The sequence below is a fragment of the Geospiza fortis genome, unplaced genomic scaffold (assembly GCF_000277835.1).
Source record: "Geospiza fortis unplaced genomic scaffold, GeoFor_1.0 scaffold132, whole genome shotgun sequence".
Lineage (NCBI taxonomy): Eukaryota > Metazoa > Chordata > Aves > Passeriformes > Thraupidae > Geospiza > Geospiza fortis.
In genome coordinates, this window is record NW_005054446.1 from 918,309 (window position 1) to 939,096 (window position 20,788).

Sequence of the window (20,788 nt, forward strand, 5' to 3'; positions counted from 1 at the left end):
GGATTTTATCTTTCCTTCACAGAACATGAATATTATGGTCAGACCTTTCATGAATCTAAACTGGAAAAACCTGTTACTGAGATCCTTTGCATTCTAGACTTCCAAGAAGACACCTAACAGCACTCTCCACCACAGTGCTTCAAAGAACTGAATCCTTTAAAGCAGCACTGCTCCCCACAGGAGCTCACAAACTGCTTTGTTTCACACCTGCTCTGCAGTTTCGGTTTCTTCAGCGCTGGCTCAGTTCCACTCCCTGCGGATCACGAGGAACTGGGGTGATGAACACCCAACCAACGGTGAGAACTGCTGGAAAAAATCTCACATCATGCCTACAGCTCACCTGGGGGACTTTTAAATTAATGTATTAAAATTTATTATTTTTGTAAAATGGTGTTTAACATTTTCAAAAGCAACCAGTGACCTAAAGTAGTCACTTGAAAAGGAATCCAGCTCTGAGCTCCTTCAGTTGCCCTGAAGGTACTTCAAACTGAGCTCAGAGTCTCAGTCACTTAAGAAATCTTGGTGTAAACCAGTAAATTTAGATGAACATCATGTCAGCAATTTGTCTTCCTGCCCTTTAAAGTGGCACACAGTATTTTGCAAGACAAAAGGTGAACAATTTTGGATTAAAAATAGAAGTACTTAAATTTATCTTCTATACTGTCAGGTAATGTGATTTGATAAGAAGTTTTTATCTACTAAATCACATTCCTAACAGAATGAGAAAACTTTCATCACACATAGGGAACACTGTAGTTAAATTTTTTTTTAGCTTTATAGAGAAATGGTGACACCAAAAGAGTTCAAAAGGATGAGCCCTCAGTCCTGCACGTCTCATTACATAAAAAATAAACCACAGAAAAAAGTGTGCTTTGAGTTGAAAAGGGAGATGAGGGACATGCTGAATTTGCCATAATGAACAGAATACAACTTCAAGTTCCAGTGACAGTGGAGTTTGAGTGTGAAACTCTTCAGAGCAGCTCAGTGATGTAAGAATTCAGTATTCCTCATCTTCCCACCTCCTTCCACACTGCAATGCTGAGCAGAGATCTCGACACCAAAAGGAAACACTCCATAAATTCCCCACTGAGTCACTGGGGTTATGCACAGGCCTGTGCATGGGAATGAGTCTGCATTCCCAACAAAATCACTTCCCTGAAGAAGTCCTGGCATTTACACAGGCATTAGAGGACACAGTCTCTCCAGCTACATCAGGGAAGGGACAGGTTGGATATTAGGAAAAATTTTTCCACCCAAAGAATAATAAAGTACTGGAATGCTCTTCCCAGGGAGGTGGTAGCATCACCATCTCTGGATGTGTTTAAAAAACACTGGACATGGCACTTGGTGCTACAGTCTGGTTGAGGTGTTAGGGCACAGGTTGGACTCGATGATCTTGGAGGTCTCTTCCAACCTCATTATTCTGTGATTCTGTGATTGAACTTTGCTGAGCAGCACTGCCTGAACTGCAGAAGGAATCACAGACTCACTGAGGTTGGAAAAGACCTCCAAGGCCATAGAGTCCAACCTGTGCTGTGGCAGTGTACACTTATACTATGCCTTATTTAAGAGTATTTTATTTGCGTCTTGCTGTGAAATAGAAATATTTTCCTCACCATTCTGCTCTTGCAAAGTACTGGAAGGTAAATCCTTTTTTCCACTAGAAAGCTGCTATTTTTTACAGTTTAATTAAACAGATGTGGAAGTTCACCCCCTCTCATCACAGACTTACCACAAAAGCTCAGCTCCAACCCAGCATGTGCTTGTTCAAAATCTATTGTTTAGCTCCTTTTCATCATGAGCAGAACTCCATCATCATGTGACTCACGAGATCACATTCAGTAAATAAAGGCCAGAATTAGTATGTAAGGTCTTCTAAGTTCTCTTTTTAAGGTCATTCACAAGCTATTTGTCTGTGTCCAGCAATTCAGCTCCTTGGCTAAACCCAACTCCAGTAAAAACCTGGAGCTGAGCCCATAATTTTGGAAATGAAGTCACAAACCACAGTAAGTGAAGTGAATGCTATTCCTATTTGCATTCAATATTGAACATTTAGACATCAAACTCTATGACATCTCTCCAAAGAAAATCATCAGGAACCAAATTAGAATTTTAAATAACAGCCTTGTAACACAAAAATGCTGACAAGGCAGAGAAGCAGAACCACCCCAGCCTGAATCCCTTGGGCAGCTCCCACCAGGGCTGAGGAGCTGGGAGGGCAGGAGGGGCCTGGCTCTAACACCCAGCACTGAACACAGCTCAGGCAGCTGCTGCCACAAGGTGCTTCCCACAAACTGGAAAATGGAAAACAAAAAAAAGGCAAACACCACCTGTCAGATCTGCCTCTCCACAACAACTCCAGCATCTCTGTTTTTATTAAACCAACACTCATTTGATCTCGTCCAGTGTCACTTGGGCTCTGTAAACAGGACAAGTTAAATTGTTTTCATTGCCTGTCTGGATGCATTTCAGACGTGTCAGCACCCTGTGGGCTCTGTTACAGCTTTATTGTTGCTTCAGATCATACAGAGGCAGCTATAAAAGCCAGAGAAATTCAATTATGCAGATGAGATGCAATAGCAATAGTGACTATGAAAGCTGCACATTTCTGTTTGTGATGAGTCACCTATTTAGGACTGAAACTCTTTGAAGATCATTTCTCATTTGGAGATCTCCATCACCCAGCATTTCTCTGATAAATTGATGAACACAGGTGAATATCTCAGTGTGGCACATCCTTGGGACCCAAGAGGATTTAACATCACAGCAGAGAAACCCCACATAAAATGGCAAGAAGATTTCTGCTATGATATTAGAGAATGAGGCTGGTTTACTCACCATCAGTTCACTGCTAGACATGGCCAATAAATCCTTACAAGGTGACTGAAATACCCAGACTGCAGCAAGAGCAAACTCCAAGTGACATTTCATTTGTCAGTAAAGAGTGGAAACAATGAATCAAGTTTATGTCCCATCCTCTGCAACCTCAAGACTGTGAGCCTTCACTTTTTTTCATGTTTCCTTTTTCTTATAAAACCTCCAAATACAACACTGGGTATGTAAAACAATGTTCACCCTTGGGTAACTACAGTAAAACCTAATCGAGAGTGAAAACCTTCACTGTGGCTTCCCCCCAGCTCCTTGGTGTAACTGCTGCTGTAAGGAGACCAAGGATTCACCTCTTCCATTGTGGTGCAAATCCCAAACTGCAGGGAGTGCAAAACCACCCCATGAGCAATGCTGGAACCTCTGCATCATTCCATCAGATCTTCCTCCATCATTCAAAATCCAGGGAAAATGTTGTTATAGACAGAACACGTTCAAGGAATGACATCCCACATGAAAAAATAAACTTGGAGTTCTCACCAAAAAGTCTTAGTCAGACAGAAGCATTCATTTGAACAGACAACTCCATAAAACAGTAACTTACTACCGGATTAGTTGGGAGCAGTGAAGGAACTGACTGCTGTAAAATGCTGTTCAGCCTCAGCAATGTTACATTATTGCACCCCACTGCCACACTAACATAGACACAGATACTTCCAGCTCCACTGCAAGAGGCAGAGCACACATCTTGGAGGGAATACAGCATTCCAAAATTCTCTAGAGCCAAAAAAACCTTTGCATGTATTTTTCTTATTGAACTATTTAACAAGTTTAAAGCATATAAAACCAGAGAACTATAATATCAGAAAAACAGAAAACTATAGTATCAGAAGTTGAAATAGTGTATGTAATTTTCATTTAAACAGTTTAAATTTATTAGCTGTGTCCACAATTAAAACCTAAAATCCTCAGGCTAAGTCAGAAGTGGCCAATTGGTACAAATTCATGTCACTGAACCAGGGGGACACAACTGAAGCATACAAGCACATTCAACTCCTCCTAGATGAACGCTGTTTAATCTTTATTCTTTTATCTTTCTTTATCTTTCTTATCTTTATCTTTCTTTTCCCTTTCTTGGCACATCTGCTTTCAACACAAAAGGCAAGTTTCCCCCAAAGTTTTTAAAAAGTTCACTTTATTAGTTTTAGGAAATGTGTCATAATAATTCCATCTGGTTGGTCACTATGTGCTTGCACCACCAGGACTGGAACTCACAGCACAGGATGGACAGCACGTGGAGGAGGAAAATCCCTCTTCAGTTCTTACCTGCATTTACAGCCCTCCAGCAAGGCTACAGCATTCAAAAGCAAGGACAACCCCACTTTTATGTCAAATTGCAATTTTTAATGTTTTCATTAGAATAATCTTTATAGCACTCTCCAACAGAAGAAACAATATACCTAACAGCAAACTTTAATACAGGAACATGCTCCAAGATTAACAACCCAAAATGAAAACAAAATGAAATTAATGTAAAATGTAAATCACATATAGTACAATTGAAGTGTCCAAAACAATTTAAATAATTTTAAATATTTTATTTTCTTAAACTTGCTACAAATGCTTTATACAATATTTCAACATAAAGTCCCCATAACAGAAATGTAACAAAATGGGAATGATAGTGAAAGTGAAAGTGGCACAAATTCACCAAACAAGTATTAAACTACAAATTTTAAAGAGGTAGATTACTTTTTAAGAACAAAAAATAAAAGGGGTGTCTGTATAAAGAAACTAGTCACTTTCCATCCATTCTGTCATTAATTGTGAAAGCTCTATGAACACGTGACAAACAGTATTTCCATAAAAAGCTGTTATGAACAATAGACCAATTCATTGTCTTAAATTAGAGGTGTACAACCTTTTAGAATAATTATATATTTCATTTTCAAAATATGCAGGTCTGTAGCCCTGCTCTAGCCTTCTTATCCATAAAAAGATACACTGCATCCATTATATATCTGGTGTTTAGAAATCCATCACTGCTATATAAAGTTTTATTTGCATGTGTAAATAAGAACTTGGAAAATCCATAAAACATCCAAATCAGGCTTTTTTTCCCACTGTATACTGGACATTAAAAGACTCAGAAAGTGAGGAGAAGGTGGGAAGGTAATTCTGCCCTGCTAGGTTGGCCTCTACTGACTCATTGAGACAAAAGGCTTGAAGAGACCTAATACATGAGAAAAATACTTGGAGTGCAGCAATTGTTGGCCCTGAATCTACACTGATTTCTGGACAGGCTGAAGGAACCTGCTCTGCCAAGCACAGAAACTGAACTGCCCAACACCATCCACAAAATCAAAAGATTTGCTTCAGTTCATCCCACTATTCCTTCTGCTGATTTCCTGTGGGGTTCCATTTGTGTTTAATTAACAGTACCCTCGGCTTCCATCTGAATTATCCCACGTGTGTCAAGCACAAAGTAAGGAAATCTAGGCCTGACACTGCAGGCAATTTTATGGCTGTGACTCAGCTTCTGTGAGTTTCACAAGCTTGGATTTCACATCCCTTGGTGTAGTGCTTATCCTAAGATGAGCATGCAACAGCTCTACCATGGCATTAAGGGATTTTTTTTTGTGTTGTTTTGTTTTTACAGGAGATTCCTAGAAAATAGAATTTTAAAAAAAACAAACCACAAAAGAAAAACTGAAGATAAATGACAAAACAACTTGTGAACAAGTATGTTTACAGAGAAAAACTGAAAGGTGAAAAACAAATTGGCAGACAAATATACATGAAGCAAATCTTGAAAAAGATTTCCTGGGAAAAAAAAAATCAAAACCCAACAGTGCCTACATAGAGCAGAATCAAAGTTAAACTGCGCTGACATTCGTGTATGAAGGCAGAAAAATTCTTCATACTGTAGAACTGATATAGAAAGAAGTAGACAATCTAGATTTATGAAAGTTACTTCAGAGACAAAAAGAATTCCCTGGTGTAACCATTCGTTAAACTGATAAAGACTCCAAGCAGCCAAAGTAAACCAAGGGTACTTGAGCCAGCCAAGGAAACCTTGCCCCAGGTCAATTGTTATTTCCCCAAATACTACAAAACAATTCCCATATGCACCCATTTCCAAGTACTTGAGGTACTAAGGTCAAATGATTCATTTAGATGGAAAAATGTGGTGTTTTGGCTTCTTATTCTACTGATCTGTTCTGGCATCATTTCAATGCAGTTTCACACATAACTAAGAGAGCAGCTGATGAGAATTAACATGAAGATGTTTATGTCCCAAGGGAACAGGCCTGGTAGACATTTCTTGTTCCTAAAAGGCATTTTTACACCATTAGTCTCCAAATTCCAAATAACATTTTTCTCCTTCAACATATCCTAATTTGGGTATGGATTATTTTAAGTCAAATTCCCCTCCAGCACTTGGGAATAATTCTGCTATATTGAACACCTTTACTTTCCAAAGTATTTCCTCACTATTTGGAGATCTTCACTGTAAGACACACAAGCTGTGAACAGTTTGGATTTTGACAATGAACAGATCCTGCTCTACTTGTTCTGACAGAGGCTGCCAGTTCCTCCCCCTCCTTTCCATTCAAAAACCCTACCCTTGGCCCTAAATCTGGCGTTAATCACAGCCAGGCGCTGCAATTACCAACCCCAAAAGAACTCTTAATTACCAGTGAGCTTTGTGAAAGTTCCTCAGCAAATCAGACTCCTGTTTCCAAGAAAAACAGGGCAGGAGCAAGGTAACAAAGGTTATAAACACTGTGCAAAATATACTATTGATTTGAGAGACTACATGAAGACGTAAATCGGGACTCAGGCACGTAGATTAAGATTTTTTATTTATTTATTGAAGGATTACCCTTTCTTGTGATTAAAATGCTTCTTCTCAAAAAGAAATAGAACTTTAATTATAAAGTTTTATAGTGAAACATAAAAAGCATGATACTTCTAACAAATTTACATGTTCATGTAACTTTTCTTACATGTCTATTTCCCTTATATTAAGTATTTTATGATCTCAGTCCGTATGCACATACATTTCTGAAGTATTTGGTCGTGGTTTGTTTCTTTCATATATATATATATATGCAGAGAATGCTTTTTATTACAAACCAAAGCAAGTTATTTTAGTGAGTAAAGAATGCAGTCATATTTTTTAACTTAGTGAACCACCATAAATAAATCTAGAATGCTTCTGGGCTACCTTAGATGTCAGATACCAAATACAAGGTCAGTGTCTCCAATAACATTGAGTTTAATGACATGAAGTTTATTTGCACTCAGGTATTGACATTTTTTTTCCAGAGTTTTCATTTCAGTTTATAATTAAAGACATTCTCTATACAAACCGTGTATAATTTCATGACATGACAAAATGCATCAAGTATGTACATCATACCCCAGCATCAGTAAGCTGCTCATCCATGTTTTAGGAAATGCAACTTCTTTTTTTATTTAAGCATGAGAAACTCAAAAAAAAGATGAAAAAAAAAGACAAAAAAAAAAAAAAAAAAGACCAGCAAGCAAAACAGCAAGCAACGTGTTCCTGGGTTGTTTCAACTTCAAATTAAATGCTTACCTGAAATCTTTCAGTTCTTGCTTTGTACTGCTTTCATCTCTTTTGTTTTCTGCTGCTTCTGCATTTGCTGCCTGCTGCAGACTCCGTGTGATTGGTCCTCCAATCCTCTCTCTAGATTTTACACTGAACCTGTCTGCCTTTTTCTTACTTGCCACAGCAGATTTACTTGGCAAAACAGCTTTATTATTCCTTTGTATTCTGACGTGCAATTTCCGGGAGGCTTTGCTGGAGATTCCAGAGGAATTGTTCTTAGAAACCACCTTAGTTTTTTTCCCATCAACATGGGACATTTTAGACACTCTTACAGGACTAGAGTTCCTCAAGGATGAAGATGAATTTGGCTTTTTAGATCGCATGGAAGGTACAAATTTAACGTTTTGTTTGGATTTGAAGGAGGCAGAAGGGAGCTGGAGCTGTGCAGGTCCTGAGGTTCGTGCTCTGGTCTTGCCCAGGTGAGGCTGAGTGCTCTGCATTTTGATTTCTGCGTCCGCTGTTCGCCTGCGCTGGTTGCTGCCTTTGTCACTGTTTGCAGGTGAAGAAGCTGCACTTTTTTTGGAAGAATTCTTTTTGGAGGAGGGAGAGATGGGTTTTTTGGGGCAGCTGTATGATGCGTGCTTGTTCAAACTCCCAATGTAAGTGAACTCTCTGTTACAGTAGGGGCAGATGTGAGAGTCTGTCTCGGATGGGTTATTTTTCAGTTCTGCCTTCTGCTGAGCAGATTTCTTTTTTTGCAGGATAGCTTTCTGTACGAGCTGGTTTTTCTTTTTCAATGCACTTATTTTTAGTTTATTGGAGGACATTTTGCTAATCTCCACATTGAAATTGAGTCTTTTAGGCTGACCCATTCGTCTGAAGGCGTTCTTCCCAGGCCCAGCAATGACCACCATGCCATTCTTAGGCTGCACTGTCTGTTTCAGGGGGACTGGATTTTTTTTGGGTGTGTATCTCTTTTTATCACTAGCAGATGCACAGGCCAGTATGTGTTTGTGTAACTCAGGCATGTTATCAACACTTTTGCCACATTTTGTGCATCGAATGGCAGTAGTAAAAGTCTGTGGGATATTATGGGTTGTGAAGTTTGTTGCAGTAACTCCAATCCCCATAGGATTACGATGGTGATACTGGAACGGAGGTGGTTTAAAGCTTGGGTAGTGTTGATTGAGGCCCATACGGACATCTGGATCTTTAGATTTCACTCCAGAAGCCATTATTTTTATAGTAGTATAAAGCTCTTCAGAAGAATCATTTAGATCTTCATCTTCCTCCTCTTTTGAAGGTTCCAAAGAATCTTCTGGCAGGTTCTGCATGTGCTCTGCATTTGCCTTACTGGGGTCAGTAAAATTCTGGGGTCTCAAAGTCCCACTTTCAAATTCATGATGTGTGCACTCTTTGTCTGGATGGAGATCCCGTTGATGCTGTTGCAAATTGCACAAAAAAGCAAATTCCTTTTTACACACTGAACAAACAAAGATATTCCCTACTCCATGAAGCAGAAAGCGATGTTCTGACAAGTCTGTTTTATCCCTAAAAAGCTGTACACAGAATTCACATTTGAAGGGCCATTCTTCAGCATGAATGGATAAATGCTTCGTTAGGTCTTTAATGGAAAGAAAAGGTGATTCGCAGACATTGCACACAAAGCTCTTGTTGAAGGTTTCCTGCACTACTCCTGATTCACTTGAAGTATGAGGCTCTTCTCTCGCTTTCTGCTGCTCGCTTTCAGCTTCTTCCTGTTTTATTATTGGGAGAGAACTTTCAAGGTTATCAGCAGAGGAAACAACAGAAGAAACCACAGAAAGAGGAGGTGGAGATGGAGACGATGAGGAGGAAGAGGATGAGAAAGAGGAGGAAGAGGAGGAGGAAGATGAGGAAGACAGTGTAGGGGGGCCAGGTGAAGCAGCAGAAATAAGAGGTTCAACAGAAGGGACTGGGGATGGAGAAGGAGAAACTGTAGGTGAAAGAACTGGTAGTGGGGACTGGGTAGTAGTGTTGGAGAGTGGTGAAGGACAGGAGGAGGTGTTAGTGGCACTGGCAGAGACATCTGGAATGGGTAAGGGCATGGGTGGGAGCAGGGGGGGAGGCGACGTGGCCACAGTTAACACGGGCAGGCAGGGCGGCGGGGAGGGGGGGTTGGGGGGCGGTAACAACGGGGGCGTGCCCGGCTGCTCCAGGGCTGCGTCCGTCCCGTTGTACTCGTTCAGCAGAACCTTCTGCAGCATGCACGTGGTGGGCTTCTTCTTCTTAACACCACTGCATGTCGCATGTGTGGAGTTTTCTTTGCATTCCCTAATTTCAGCATCGCTGCAAGGCTTCTTATGCACACTCAGATCTAAAACAGATTCCCAGGGAACCTGAGTCTTGCTTTTGACATCAGACCTTTGTTTCATACCGCTGGATAAATCCAGGGGCTGCTGGTTGCACACATTGCCAAAAGTTGGAGCTGCTGTCCAGTCTTTTGATATTTTATATTCTTCAAAGCAATGAGGGCTCAAAGTCTCTTTGTCCTCCCTTCCAGTCAAGCTCCAAGCAGGTGAGTTGCTGTGGCTTTCTAACTTTGGCATTTTTGAACTCCTAATATTATCATTCCACACAGTTCTTCCCTCACCTGATTTGACAAAGTCTCGAAGCACTGGACTGTGCTGTGGAGAGCTGGGAGGAGAGCTGGTCCTTCTTTTAAACCTGCTGGATACTGGAGGCAAAACAGATGATGATGTAACAGAAGGTCCTATTTTAGGGATTTCACTTGATGGAGTTATCTTCTTACTGTCCTGTGTCTGAAGAAGCTGCTTTAATTTTGATGACAAATAAACCCCTTTTTCTTTATGAAAAGGTAAGCTTTCTGTTGAAATGCTAAGAGGAAGATTTAAAGAACTAGTAGGAGTTATAGGTTCTGGGTCTATTTCAGTTTTTATTTTTGGTACAAGAGGAGGGCTGGCAGTTCTTCTCTTTTTTGATTCACTGCTCCCACTGCTAGAGGGTTCCTTAGGAGGTTCATTCACATGTGTTTGTGTAACCTTTAAATTTGTGGAAATTTCCACTGTGACCGGACTGATTATACAATTCAATCCATACAAGTCTGCAGAGTTGGACTCCATCTGAATCACGTCACAATTGCTAGTGTTGCTGTTGGACTGAATTTTCCCATCAATATAGTAATTTAAATTCTCAGAGATATTGCTGGATATATCCATAAGATAGACATCATCTCCTTCACCTTCCTCTTCTATTTCTGTGCTCGCTGTGTACACACTCTGGACTGCTGGGGCTGGCTCTGTTGGGAGAGGTGGCTCTTCAGTGAAGAACCCTTTTCTCCTGACACCTTTGGGAATAAGATGACGCTCGTGAACCCTACGCTGATGCCTCCTCATGTTGGTGTGAGTACCAAAAACCTTCTTGCAGTATTTGCACGGATGCAATTCTTTGGGCTCCTTATTCTCCTCGGCAAACGCGGAGTTTGACATTTCCTGGGAAACTTTCTCAGAATCCAAGACAACAGAGTCCTGCACAAGACTGGAAACATTCAGGTCATCTTTAAGACCATCATCCACAATCACTTGGTTATCAGCAACATTATCCAAGTGTTGTGAGGAGGTCAGTGTGAGGAATGGTTTCCTTTTGGGCCCGGCCTCGTGGCGTCGCTCGTGCCTGCGCCTGTTGATCTGAGTGCCGAAGGCTTTCCCGCAGTAGCGGCACTTGAACGCGTGGCTCAGGGTGGAGATGTGGATGTGCATGTGGCGCTCGAGTCCTTGCTTTGTTGTAAACTTCCTCTCACAATGCTGGCAAGGAAACATGAATGTTTCCTGAACATCACCGTTGGATTCCCCCTCTGCTTTTGGAATTTTCACCACGAGTTTTTTCTTTGGAGAGCTTTCTGGAGATTCCTCTGATGTACTCTTTTGTTCTTCCATGGAGTCCAACTTTTCTTCACATATCAAAGGCATTTCAGCATTTTCTTTAGGCATATTGCTATCTTCTATCTCCTCTTCATCCTCCTCTTCTTCATCCTCCTCTTCATCGTCATCTAAATCATCTGATGCACAGTTTATGGCTTCTCCTTGTTTGTCTTCAGTTACCACTTGTGTTTCGTTGGTGGGACTGGGGATCATCAGCTTTGGAAGGACATCCTGATTTACCATCTCCTGAATCACAGCTGTTTGTTCCAGAGACAGCACAGCAGAAACAGAAGGAGTTTCATCTTCCTCTTTATGACCTGGAATACAAGAGTACAATAAAGAAAATATTTTTACCAAACACTTCAGGAGATATTTTTACCAAACACTTCAGGATGTGCTACACCTTTCTTCTCATTTTTTCTTCTAGCACAACATATCCAACATTCCTGACCCAAGACAATATCACCACTTCTCATTTATTTACTCGTGTGGATGGATGTTTTCCTGCATGCAAGTCCTACCTATCTGTTCTCAGGGATATCCATTGCTGAAGGAAAGAAGGCCAGGGTGGATGGGGCTCTGAGCAACCTTGTCTAGTGAAAGGTGTCCCTGCCCATGGCAGGGGGCTGCAAGAAGATAACTTTAAGGTCCCTTCCAGCCCAAAATCTTCTCTGATGATTCTGGGAAAAGACCTTTGCTGCCGATCCCCACAATGCTGCCTAAGTGGGTACATTACAGAGCAAAAAATCCTTCTCCATTCCTTAGCTGGGCCATAAGACACCTGAGCAGTGGTGCCAGCAGAAGGGACAACAGAGGGAAGGAACGGAAGAGTTATGGGTCAAAAGAATTATGAGTGTCTTTTTCCCCCCTTGGTACTGACTTTGTTAATTAGCAATAAATAATGATCATGAAACTAAGCTCCAAAGACACTAGAATAAGGATTTTGCTCTGCTATTATCTTCTAAGGAGTTTGTGTTTATGTCTCAATTTTGTAGCACATTAATTTTCCCTGTGGTCAGAGCTGCATATTTAATGACATGCCTCTAATAGCCAAGTTCCTAACTAGTAAAACAATTGGGGCAAACAATACAAACATGTTCACTTTGCTACAGTAAGATAAGCTGCTAATGTACTAAACATGACAAGCATCCTTTGCTTCAAAAAGATAAAAAGAAGGAAAAAATAAGACACTTGAGAACTCACCTTCTTTAGAATCCCTCATATCTGCAGAAGTAGAATCCAAATCAGTCTTTTTCTGTTTTGTATCTGCTGCCTTCTTCCCCTTGTTTTTACCTTCCTGAGTCTTCTTCTTTCCTAGTGGGAAAAAAGCATTTATTATTCTTGCTTAACAATTTTTATTTGTCATGTATCAGTGGCAGATTTAAACCCTCAGCTTTGGAGTATAACAAACTCCTGTAGAGACCCTGTAGGAGAACAGACAGCATTCAGGTAAAAAACTTCAGACACTGAAATACCTTCCTCACTTTCACAGCAAGAACAAACTACCTGTCCAGGATTAAGCACCTCACATCATGCAGCTACCCAATGCCTTAATATGGCCACTAAATTCCTGTATCTCACAGAAGTGTATGGAAAATAGAAAATCTCTTCATATACTATTAATCCCAATGTTAATTGGAAGACCTTACAAAACAGAAACCCATAGAGGTTTATTTTCATTGTATCAACATTCTGAATGATGAGAAGAGTTATGATAAAAACAGCGAAGTAATAACATCATGAGAAGAGTGAAAGCAGCATGAGCTTGACAAACAGGGCAAAAGCAGTACAACCAAATGAGATGGAACTGGGTAACAGAAAATGCTGAAGGTATTTGGATGGGTCCTGACACAAACACCACTTTCAAGTTATCACTTTCTGTCAGCAAAATGAAGAAGGATGTACTAGTTGCAGAGGATGATGAACACAAAAGGGCATTATATGCCAAGACCTGACCAGTACTGTAAGATGTAAACACACTGAACACTTCATTTTCCACTCCACTACAAACTACTGCTGATTTTTGCCATTAATGTTATAGATTCAGGCCTATAACATACAGGAATTATGAAATGGGGTGTGTAATAACAAATGAAATTTTATGGATTTTCATTCACTTCACTGCAGACTGTAGTCTCCACACAGAATACAGAAACCACTGAGACTCCACAGTTCTACACACAACTCTTGGGAAGAAATGTCCAGAAGCAGCAATCCCAACTCCTCCTGTGCCCCCTCTAACACACAAAATGCTACTTTATAACACACTGCCCCTTCCCTCTGATCAGAAATGTCCATCACAGCCCTAAATCCATTTCCTAGTTAGAAGCACATTCTTCCATGTCACAATCCTGTCAAACTCCTCCTTTTTACCCCTTGAAAAAATTTTTCCCATCCTGAGCCAAGAAACTGAAATGCCTTTAAAAAAAAAGCTCCTCTGTTCCAGGAAGTTCCAAGTACACATAACCCCCCAAGAGAACAGCTCAGACAGCCTCAGCTTTAAAATGAAACACTTGTTTTGATTTGAACAAACTAAATAATTATCTATATTTCCTCTCAAGGAGCTCAGATTTTATAGGCCACCCCCAAATTCCAATGTGTTTCAGTATTATGTATATAATAAACCTTTTTTATTTCTTATCTAATTTAACAGATTTTAGTCCTATAACCTGACAATAGTCACTCAGACTGAATTTTTGTCACCTTTAGACAAGACACACACATCCTCCCCAAAGTGAACTAGCAATTTTCTCTGAATATCCTCAATTATTGTTATGATGCCCAAGTCTAACCTGCCATAAAGGACTATCCTGGATTGTTTGAGCAACTCCACATTGAATTTTGCTTTTATACCAAAAACCTGTGACTGTCAGAAGATTTAGCACATACTTGGGTGCTCACATAGGCATGAGGAAGTTAAAGCACATCTTTCCTTGCATGACAAGCTACTGAAAGTCCAATTTAAACACCATTTTTTTATTATCAGCATCTCTAATGTTCATAATTACAACCAACACTACACCAAGATCTGAGCATGAAGGATACCAAAGTAGTTTCCAGAAGTATCTCCCAAGTCACTTGAAATTCTCTGGGAATGTTCAGTAACACAATCCAACAGTTCCACTTCTAGGGAAAAAGTGGAAATGTAAGATTTCAACACATTCCTAGGACTCAAACATGCATCACAATACACCTTATGAGCGACATAAGAAATCATACATAATTCCTAGAACCTTAAGAACTCAAATTTTTTGCAAACCACTTGTCATCTGAAGACCACTCTCAGTATCTTGACCCCTCTCACCTGCCAAACCTGACATGTGCTCAGACACTTTTTCCTCCCACAGTGCAATTCTGTATCTAACTCTACAGTAGCCCTGAATTTCAGCACAACAACAGGTTACCACCCAAGTCTTCAAACCAAGACCAAACTAATTCTTTTTTCTAACTTTATTGACCATATACTGTGCTCTTTCAAGGGTGAGGTAAAGTATGAAAAGGCACCAACACAAATCCCAAGCTCTAAAGCATGCAGATATGTTTCAAAGTGTCATCAGTTTATAGAATATAAAATTTATAGTACCTCAAATCCAATGATAACCTGAGAAATCACTACAAAAGCAGGATTTTCACACAACATCAAGGTACTTGTGTCACATACCTTATGCTACTGATGGAAAGCAGAGCATTTGCAAGTTCTGCCAGTCCTAAAAAGAGATGCAACTTGCTCATGATGTAACCTGTTCCATGATACAGCTGGAGATGTTTCAAGTTCTTGGCCTTTGAGCACTGATGCATTTGAAGAGAGGATTCACCCAAGCACCCAACTCACCCTTTCTCTAAACAGTGAACAAACTTCTTGTGCACACACAACATTTCAGATGTGTCAGATCAATTTCTGCCACAAATCAATGAGAGACACCAAACCATTGTAGATGGCTTTAGTTTGTTCATCCTCTAGGCTGCAGCTTTCTTTGAAAAGGTTCAAAGAATTCACTGCACTGAAACATGACAGTGACTGCCCCAGATGCACAATTTCATGGTCCTGACCATTCAACAGCACGTGCCCAGCAAGAGAATTTAAGAGCAGAGTAATAGGTGATACTTCACTGCTATGCTCTCCCAGTTTTCATATATCTGGATTTCAGAACCTTTTGTAAATGTCTGTTGATAGACTTTCTCTCATGAGTTCTCAAAGTGCTTTTAAAATCCATATGAACTGGAATTTTCTTCCTGCACATTTCCAATAAAAACACAATCTACTGCTGATATAAAGGGTATCAATGAGTAGTTCAAGGCCTGTCCCTTGGTTTTCTTATTGTTTCAGAGGTCAGGAATGAACTGAAGCCTGCAGGAGGGGAAATGCTCTGAACACAGAACCTGGTGGAATCCTGAGTATAAGTACACACGTGCACTTACCATCAGGTTCCTGAAGGGTCCTACATGGCTGCTACTGCCAGCTGGATCCTCCACTTGGTCTAAACAAGAAAGATACAGGAATGAAACACAGGGAAAGTGAAATGGAAACAATGACAAAAGAATAAATGAAGGGCAGAACTTAATATGTGTGTATGTGCTTTAGAAGAATTGTAAAAGAAAGATGCAAAGGAAAATGAATGAAATAAACAGATGGAAAGTAGGAACTTGTCTGTAGTGATGAAGATCAAAAGAGGAATTCACCAATTTGTAATTTGTCTTGCAACTTTCAATAGGGCTCCTTTTTCTCTCTACTTCTGCTGGAAGATGGCTCAGCCTTCACACCTTCACAATCCCTTTGTAACATTGCAACAGGCACAGGAGAACTCATGCTACTGCCAATGGCCAGGTCATCAGCACTCCCACTAATTCTGGAGCACTTCAGATAACAACAGAGTAACAGTGTAAGAGAGAAGTAATCTTTATTTGCCCATCCTTCATTTTATTGATAAAACCAAGACACCTCTGAAGAACCTACAGTTAGCTGGGCTCAGACTTTTGTTGTTAACCAAACTACTAATGGGATTATTAAACCACAGAGTTATTTCTGGTGGGATGGAATAAGCCTTCTCAAAAGCTGGGAGGGAAGACATTTAACACAGTCTTTCCATACACTTGGAGCTGAACTCTATAATTAAATATTGCTCAACTGTACAAGATGCCATTGTCTTTAATAACCTTTAACTGCAGCACCAAACATGTTCACAGCTGAGATCATAAAGTAAGAAGGACATTCACATCTGAGCTCAAACACTGCTTCAATCTCTTACAGAAATACATGTGGACACTTGTCTCCCCAAAATTCTTGGGTCAATAAGGGAAAAGAATAATTGGTATGAACTGAAATTACTATTACTTCTTTGAGATCTGCAGCCAACAACTAACTGCAGTCCAGTAAAACACACAGACCTTACCCATGAGTGCTAAAAAAGTACCACAGAAACCTGCCCAAATCTCAAACCTACCACAGAAACCTGCCCAAATCTCAAACCTACCACAGAAACCTGCCCAATCTCAAACCTACCACAGAAACCTGCCCAAATCTCAGACCTACCACAGAAACCTGCCCAAATCTCAGACCTACAACAGAAATCTGCCCAAATCTCAAGTCTCCTGGTAAACAGTGGAGAAGCTCTCTCAGAGACCCCCTGAAAACTATTTTTTAGAGGACAGACAAGGGCAGCACTTGGCAAGGCTGTGGCTGAAGAGAAAAGACAAAATGGAACATTACACTGACAATGCCACACAGTTTCATGTGTGAATCACAGTGTAATAACATAAACTCACCAGCTAACCCCTTGGACCTGGTTAAGATTAAAGTCTGCATCAATCCCATGCAAGAGCTGCTACTATTCTACAAAACAACTTCTAATCATTTTCTCCTATTGAAAAAAAACTAAATCAGTACTTTGGCATTAAAAAGAATTGAATAAAGATTAAGTGAATATTCAAGTTAAACATTCTGTTGGAAAAATCAGCATAAAACAACTGCACTATCATTTCTATATTCTTTTGATTAATGAATTTTGTCATACTTTTAACAACTTGAATTTTAATTTGAGAAACAGCTTGCTGTGCACCAGAATTCATCTGTTCTTGTATCTAGAATGCTGGTTGATGTCATGTTTTTCAAAATAAATTCCTTAAGCCTTCAGACCATCAGTAAATCTGAGCAGTTGTTTGTTCTGCAGACAGGCCAGAACACACAAATGCCTTTTTCACACACAGAATGCTATATCCAAAAGAACAGCATAACTTGCTTCAAAAAATTAAATCCAAGTTGCATTGGCTGGAGGTGCTCAACAAAATGCAAAAAAATGTTGCAGTGACTCCTTAGAACCTTGTCCAACTGTGAATGGCACAGCACATGGGTGTTAAAGACCTTATATATTTAGTAAGTTGGATTCATTATACAGTAAGGTAACTAGGCACCAAAAAATGCTGTTTAATTCAAAATGCTCATTATTAATATGTGAATAATAAGGCTGTTCTTTAAATATGTTTCTCTCTTCGCACTTAGTTTTGCTTTTTGTTTGTTGGGGGTTTTTTTTGGGTTTGTTTTTTTTTTTTTTTTAGTTCTTCCATTGTTCACAAAATCTTTCATTATTCTCTACCAGCACTTGCTCACACAGCAGACAAATCAAAAAGCACCTGGCTGAATAAAGGGCAACACTGCTGTGTGTTAAGGGCTGCTCTGAGCCACTGAGACTGCCAAGAACTCCCAACATTCAGGGAAACCTTGTAAGCACATGTCTGATATATATAAAATGAATGTATATGAGGATTATTTCTATAATCAGGAGGATTACAGAAATTTGCCAGAAACATGACCTCAAACCCACAAAGTTATGCAAATATTTTATTCCAATGTCTAAGCCAAGAGCCACATTTCAGAGGAGACAGCCCAGGCTCCCTGCTGCCCATCCAGCACCTGGCTCAGTGTCTCACTCACAGCATCCACCAGCTCCTAGATTCTGCTAATTAAATCCTTTTTAAATTGCTGTCCAAAGTTTTAAGTGATCTAGGATAGCTGAGGTTCAAAATGTCACACTACAAATTACAGGAGAAAAAGGAAGCAAGAGTGAAAACAGTAAAAATCCTGGTATTAGGCTAAGAATAAAAAGATTGCAACCTTGAAAGAAAAAGCCCCAACAATTCTTATTTCAATCTTATTTAAACAAACATTGCTTAAATGTTGTAACATCAATTTCTTCCACAATATTACTGTTAATATAACAATATCTCAAAGTTCCTTTTAAGTACTTGCAGTTAAGCACAGCTTTAAAAGGATTCCAGCAAGCTTAGCTTGGAACTCCAAGTACCTCTGAACAGACACACTCATTACCTTGGGAGGGAATGGCTTTGGAACCCTAAAGCTCCCATGAAACTGCTGCCTACCAAGTGCTCTGGAGGAAAACACCCTTGTACTAGCAACAAAACAGGCTCCAAAACCCAAACAGAGGCTTCCCAAGAGCCCACAGCTCAGAAATTCCAATGCTGCCACAGAACACCTTTGGTGATGATTTCTGAGTAATTTTTCCCCACAATCCACAAAAAGCTTTTAATTTTTGTTTCTCTGTCAGTGTAAGATAGATACCCTGTGCTAGGAGCATTTCCCACTTTGGCTACAGATCATCCCAAGCACTGGTGGTAGATACACATGAAAACCTCCTTTTTCAGTACTGAATCTTGCTAAAATGAAAAATTTTAGAGGCAAAGTCAGCATATCCAGCAAGTTTTAGGGTGAAATTCAAGCCACAGATCAATTTTTTAAACACCTCATTAACAGAGATGTCATTTAAATGTAAATGGCTCCACACACAGTACCATTAAGAGGCCTATTTCAACAGTGCTGGCAGGTAGGTATGAAAACCTGCAGAAAAAAGCAAAATGGAAAAGCTTTTATTACCCTGTTTTCTTCAATCTGTCATCATTTTAAGTATTTGGTGGAGTGCAAATACTTCTTGCAATGCCATTATAAAGTTACCAGATCCAACTCCTTTGTGTAGGCATAACTTCTATTGTTAAGCAAATGAAACAAAAACAATCACAAGAGAATTTTAACCTCCAGCTCCTGAGAACCACAAGAATATTTCAGAGCTGCAGAGGATCATGGTTCTGTACTGTCAATCTGCCCAGACCTAATATATCAAATAAAGCTGGAGAGGAAGAAAAGATACAGCTATATAGTACAGAAAAGTCTTGTGAATTATCTACAGATTATGGGCAAATGCAGTGAGCAAAGGTTTCTCTGTAATTTTTTCCAGCAGAACTTGCATCTCTTCTTCCATAAAAAGACACTTTCAAGCTTACCCAGTAGGAGCAGGAGAAAGAGGAAGCCAAACTTCACAGCAATTCTATTAATACCAAACTGTTGTATAAGCCTAATGCTACCCATTAACCATCATTGCACTCACAAAGAGCACATTTTAATGACTGCATTTTCCAACCACAATATAAAAGGGGTGATGAACACCTTGGGAAGGTGTTTCAGGACACCTGAAGAGGTACATGCTCCACACTGTGCATGAACTATTTGTACCAAGCACTAAATACACTTTTTGCAGAAAAGAAACTGAGCTATGCACTGACAGAGACTGTTAAAGTGACATTTGCATAACAGATGAACTTGTTGCCATGGAAAGCATAGGAAAATTCTGAGCTGGGCTATTTAAAACACCAATTTCTGCAAATGTTTGGCAAAGTCTCCACTTTAATGATAGCACTGAAGATCATGTTACTGTGTCTCACCACAAACTTCTGGAATTATGGCAGTCAGCACAAGAAATGTGAGGATGACACCACAGGTGTGCCATGCCAAAAGAAATGACCCAACAGTTTGTAAGGAGCAGAAGGGAATCTATTGCCATTATACAGAGTTAGGGGGATAGAAAATTTGACACTGTTCACAAATTTCAGATAAACAGATTTTAAAAAACTGGTGAAAAACTCTGAGTGGGAAGCCTGTGTTAAATGTGTGGGATTAAACCAATCCCTACCAGCTGAACTATGAGCTGTCTCTAGTCTTCTTCATACAAGTTAGCTTTTGTAAATTAAATTATGTACCATAACTTTGTACCAGACAAGAGACAAAACCAGTTCATACTGTCTGTCAGAGTATGTCATCCACTCTTGCAGCATCTCATTCCAATCCCCAACATGTTCTGCCTTCTGACTAACCTGAGTGCACATCCCAGGAAGTCTTAAATTTACAGACTACAAGACTTATAATGACTTAAGTAGTACAGAATGTCACCCAACAATTACAAGGCATGGCAAACAAAGGTTTAATTCCATGCAATTTTAACCCACACAAGAGCTGTGATGGAACAATTAAGTATAAATAATTAAATGTAGAGCTTTAATCCTAGCAAGATTTGAAAATGTTATTTCTGCCCTTACGCCAAAATTTCTAAAACAGTAGAAAGGGGACAAAAATATGGGACCAGACTTGCTCTAGACTTGCTCAATCACTCCAACTCTTGGT

The 20,788-nt window shown here is 39.8% G+C and overlaps 1 protein-coding gene across 1 annotated transcript in view; it reads right to left on the minus strand.

Annotated features, from left to right (window-relative positions):
* Positions 1 to 15,796, minus strand: part of PRDM2 (PR/SET domain 2) — a 21,293-nt gene extending 5,497 nt beyond the window's left edge. The window contains exons 1-3 of the mRNA XM_031062328.1: positions 15,745 to 15,796; positions 12,529 to 12,639; positions 7,433 to 11,642 (exon numbers count right to left, since the gene is read on the minus strand). Of these exons, the coding sequence (XP_030918188.1) occupies positions 7,433 to 11,642; positions 12,529 to 12,547 (4,229 nt within the window). The 5' untranslated portion in view covers positions 12,548 to 12,639; positions 15,745 to 15,796. The remainder of the gene's footprint in view (positions 1 to 7,432; positions 11,643 to 12,528; positions 12,640 to 15,744) is intronic.
* Between the last annotated feature and the right edge of the window lie 4,992 nt (positions 15,797 to 20,788).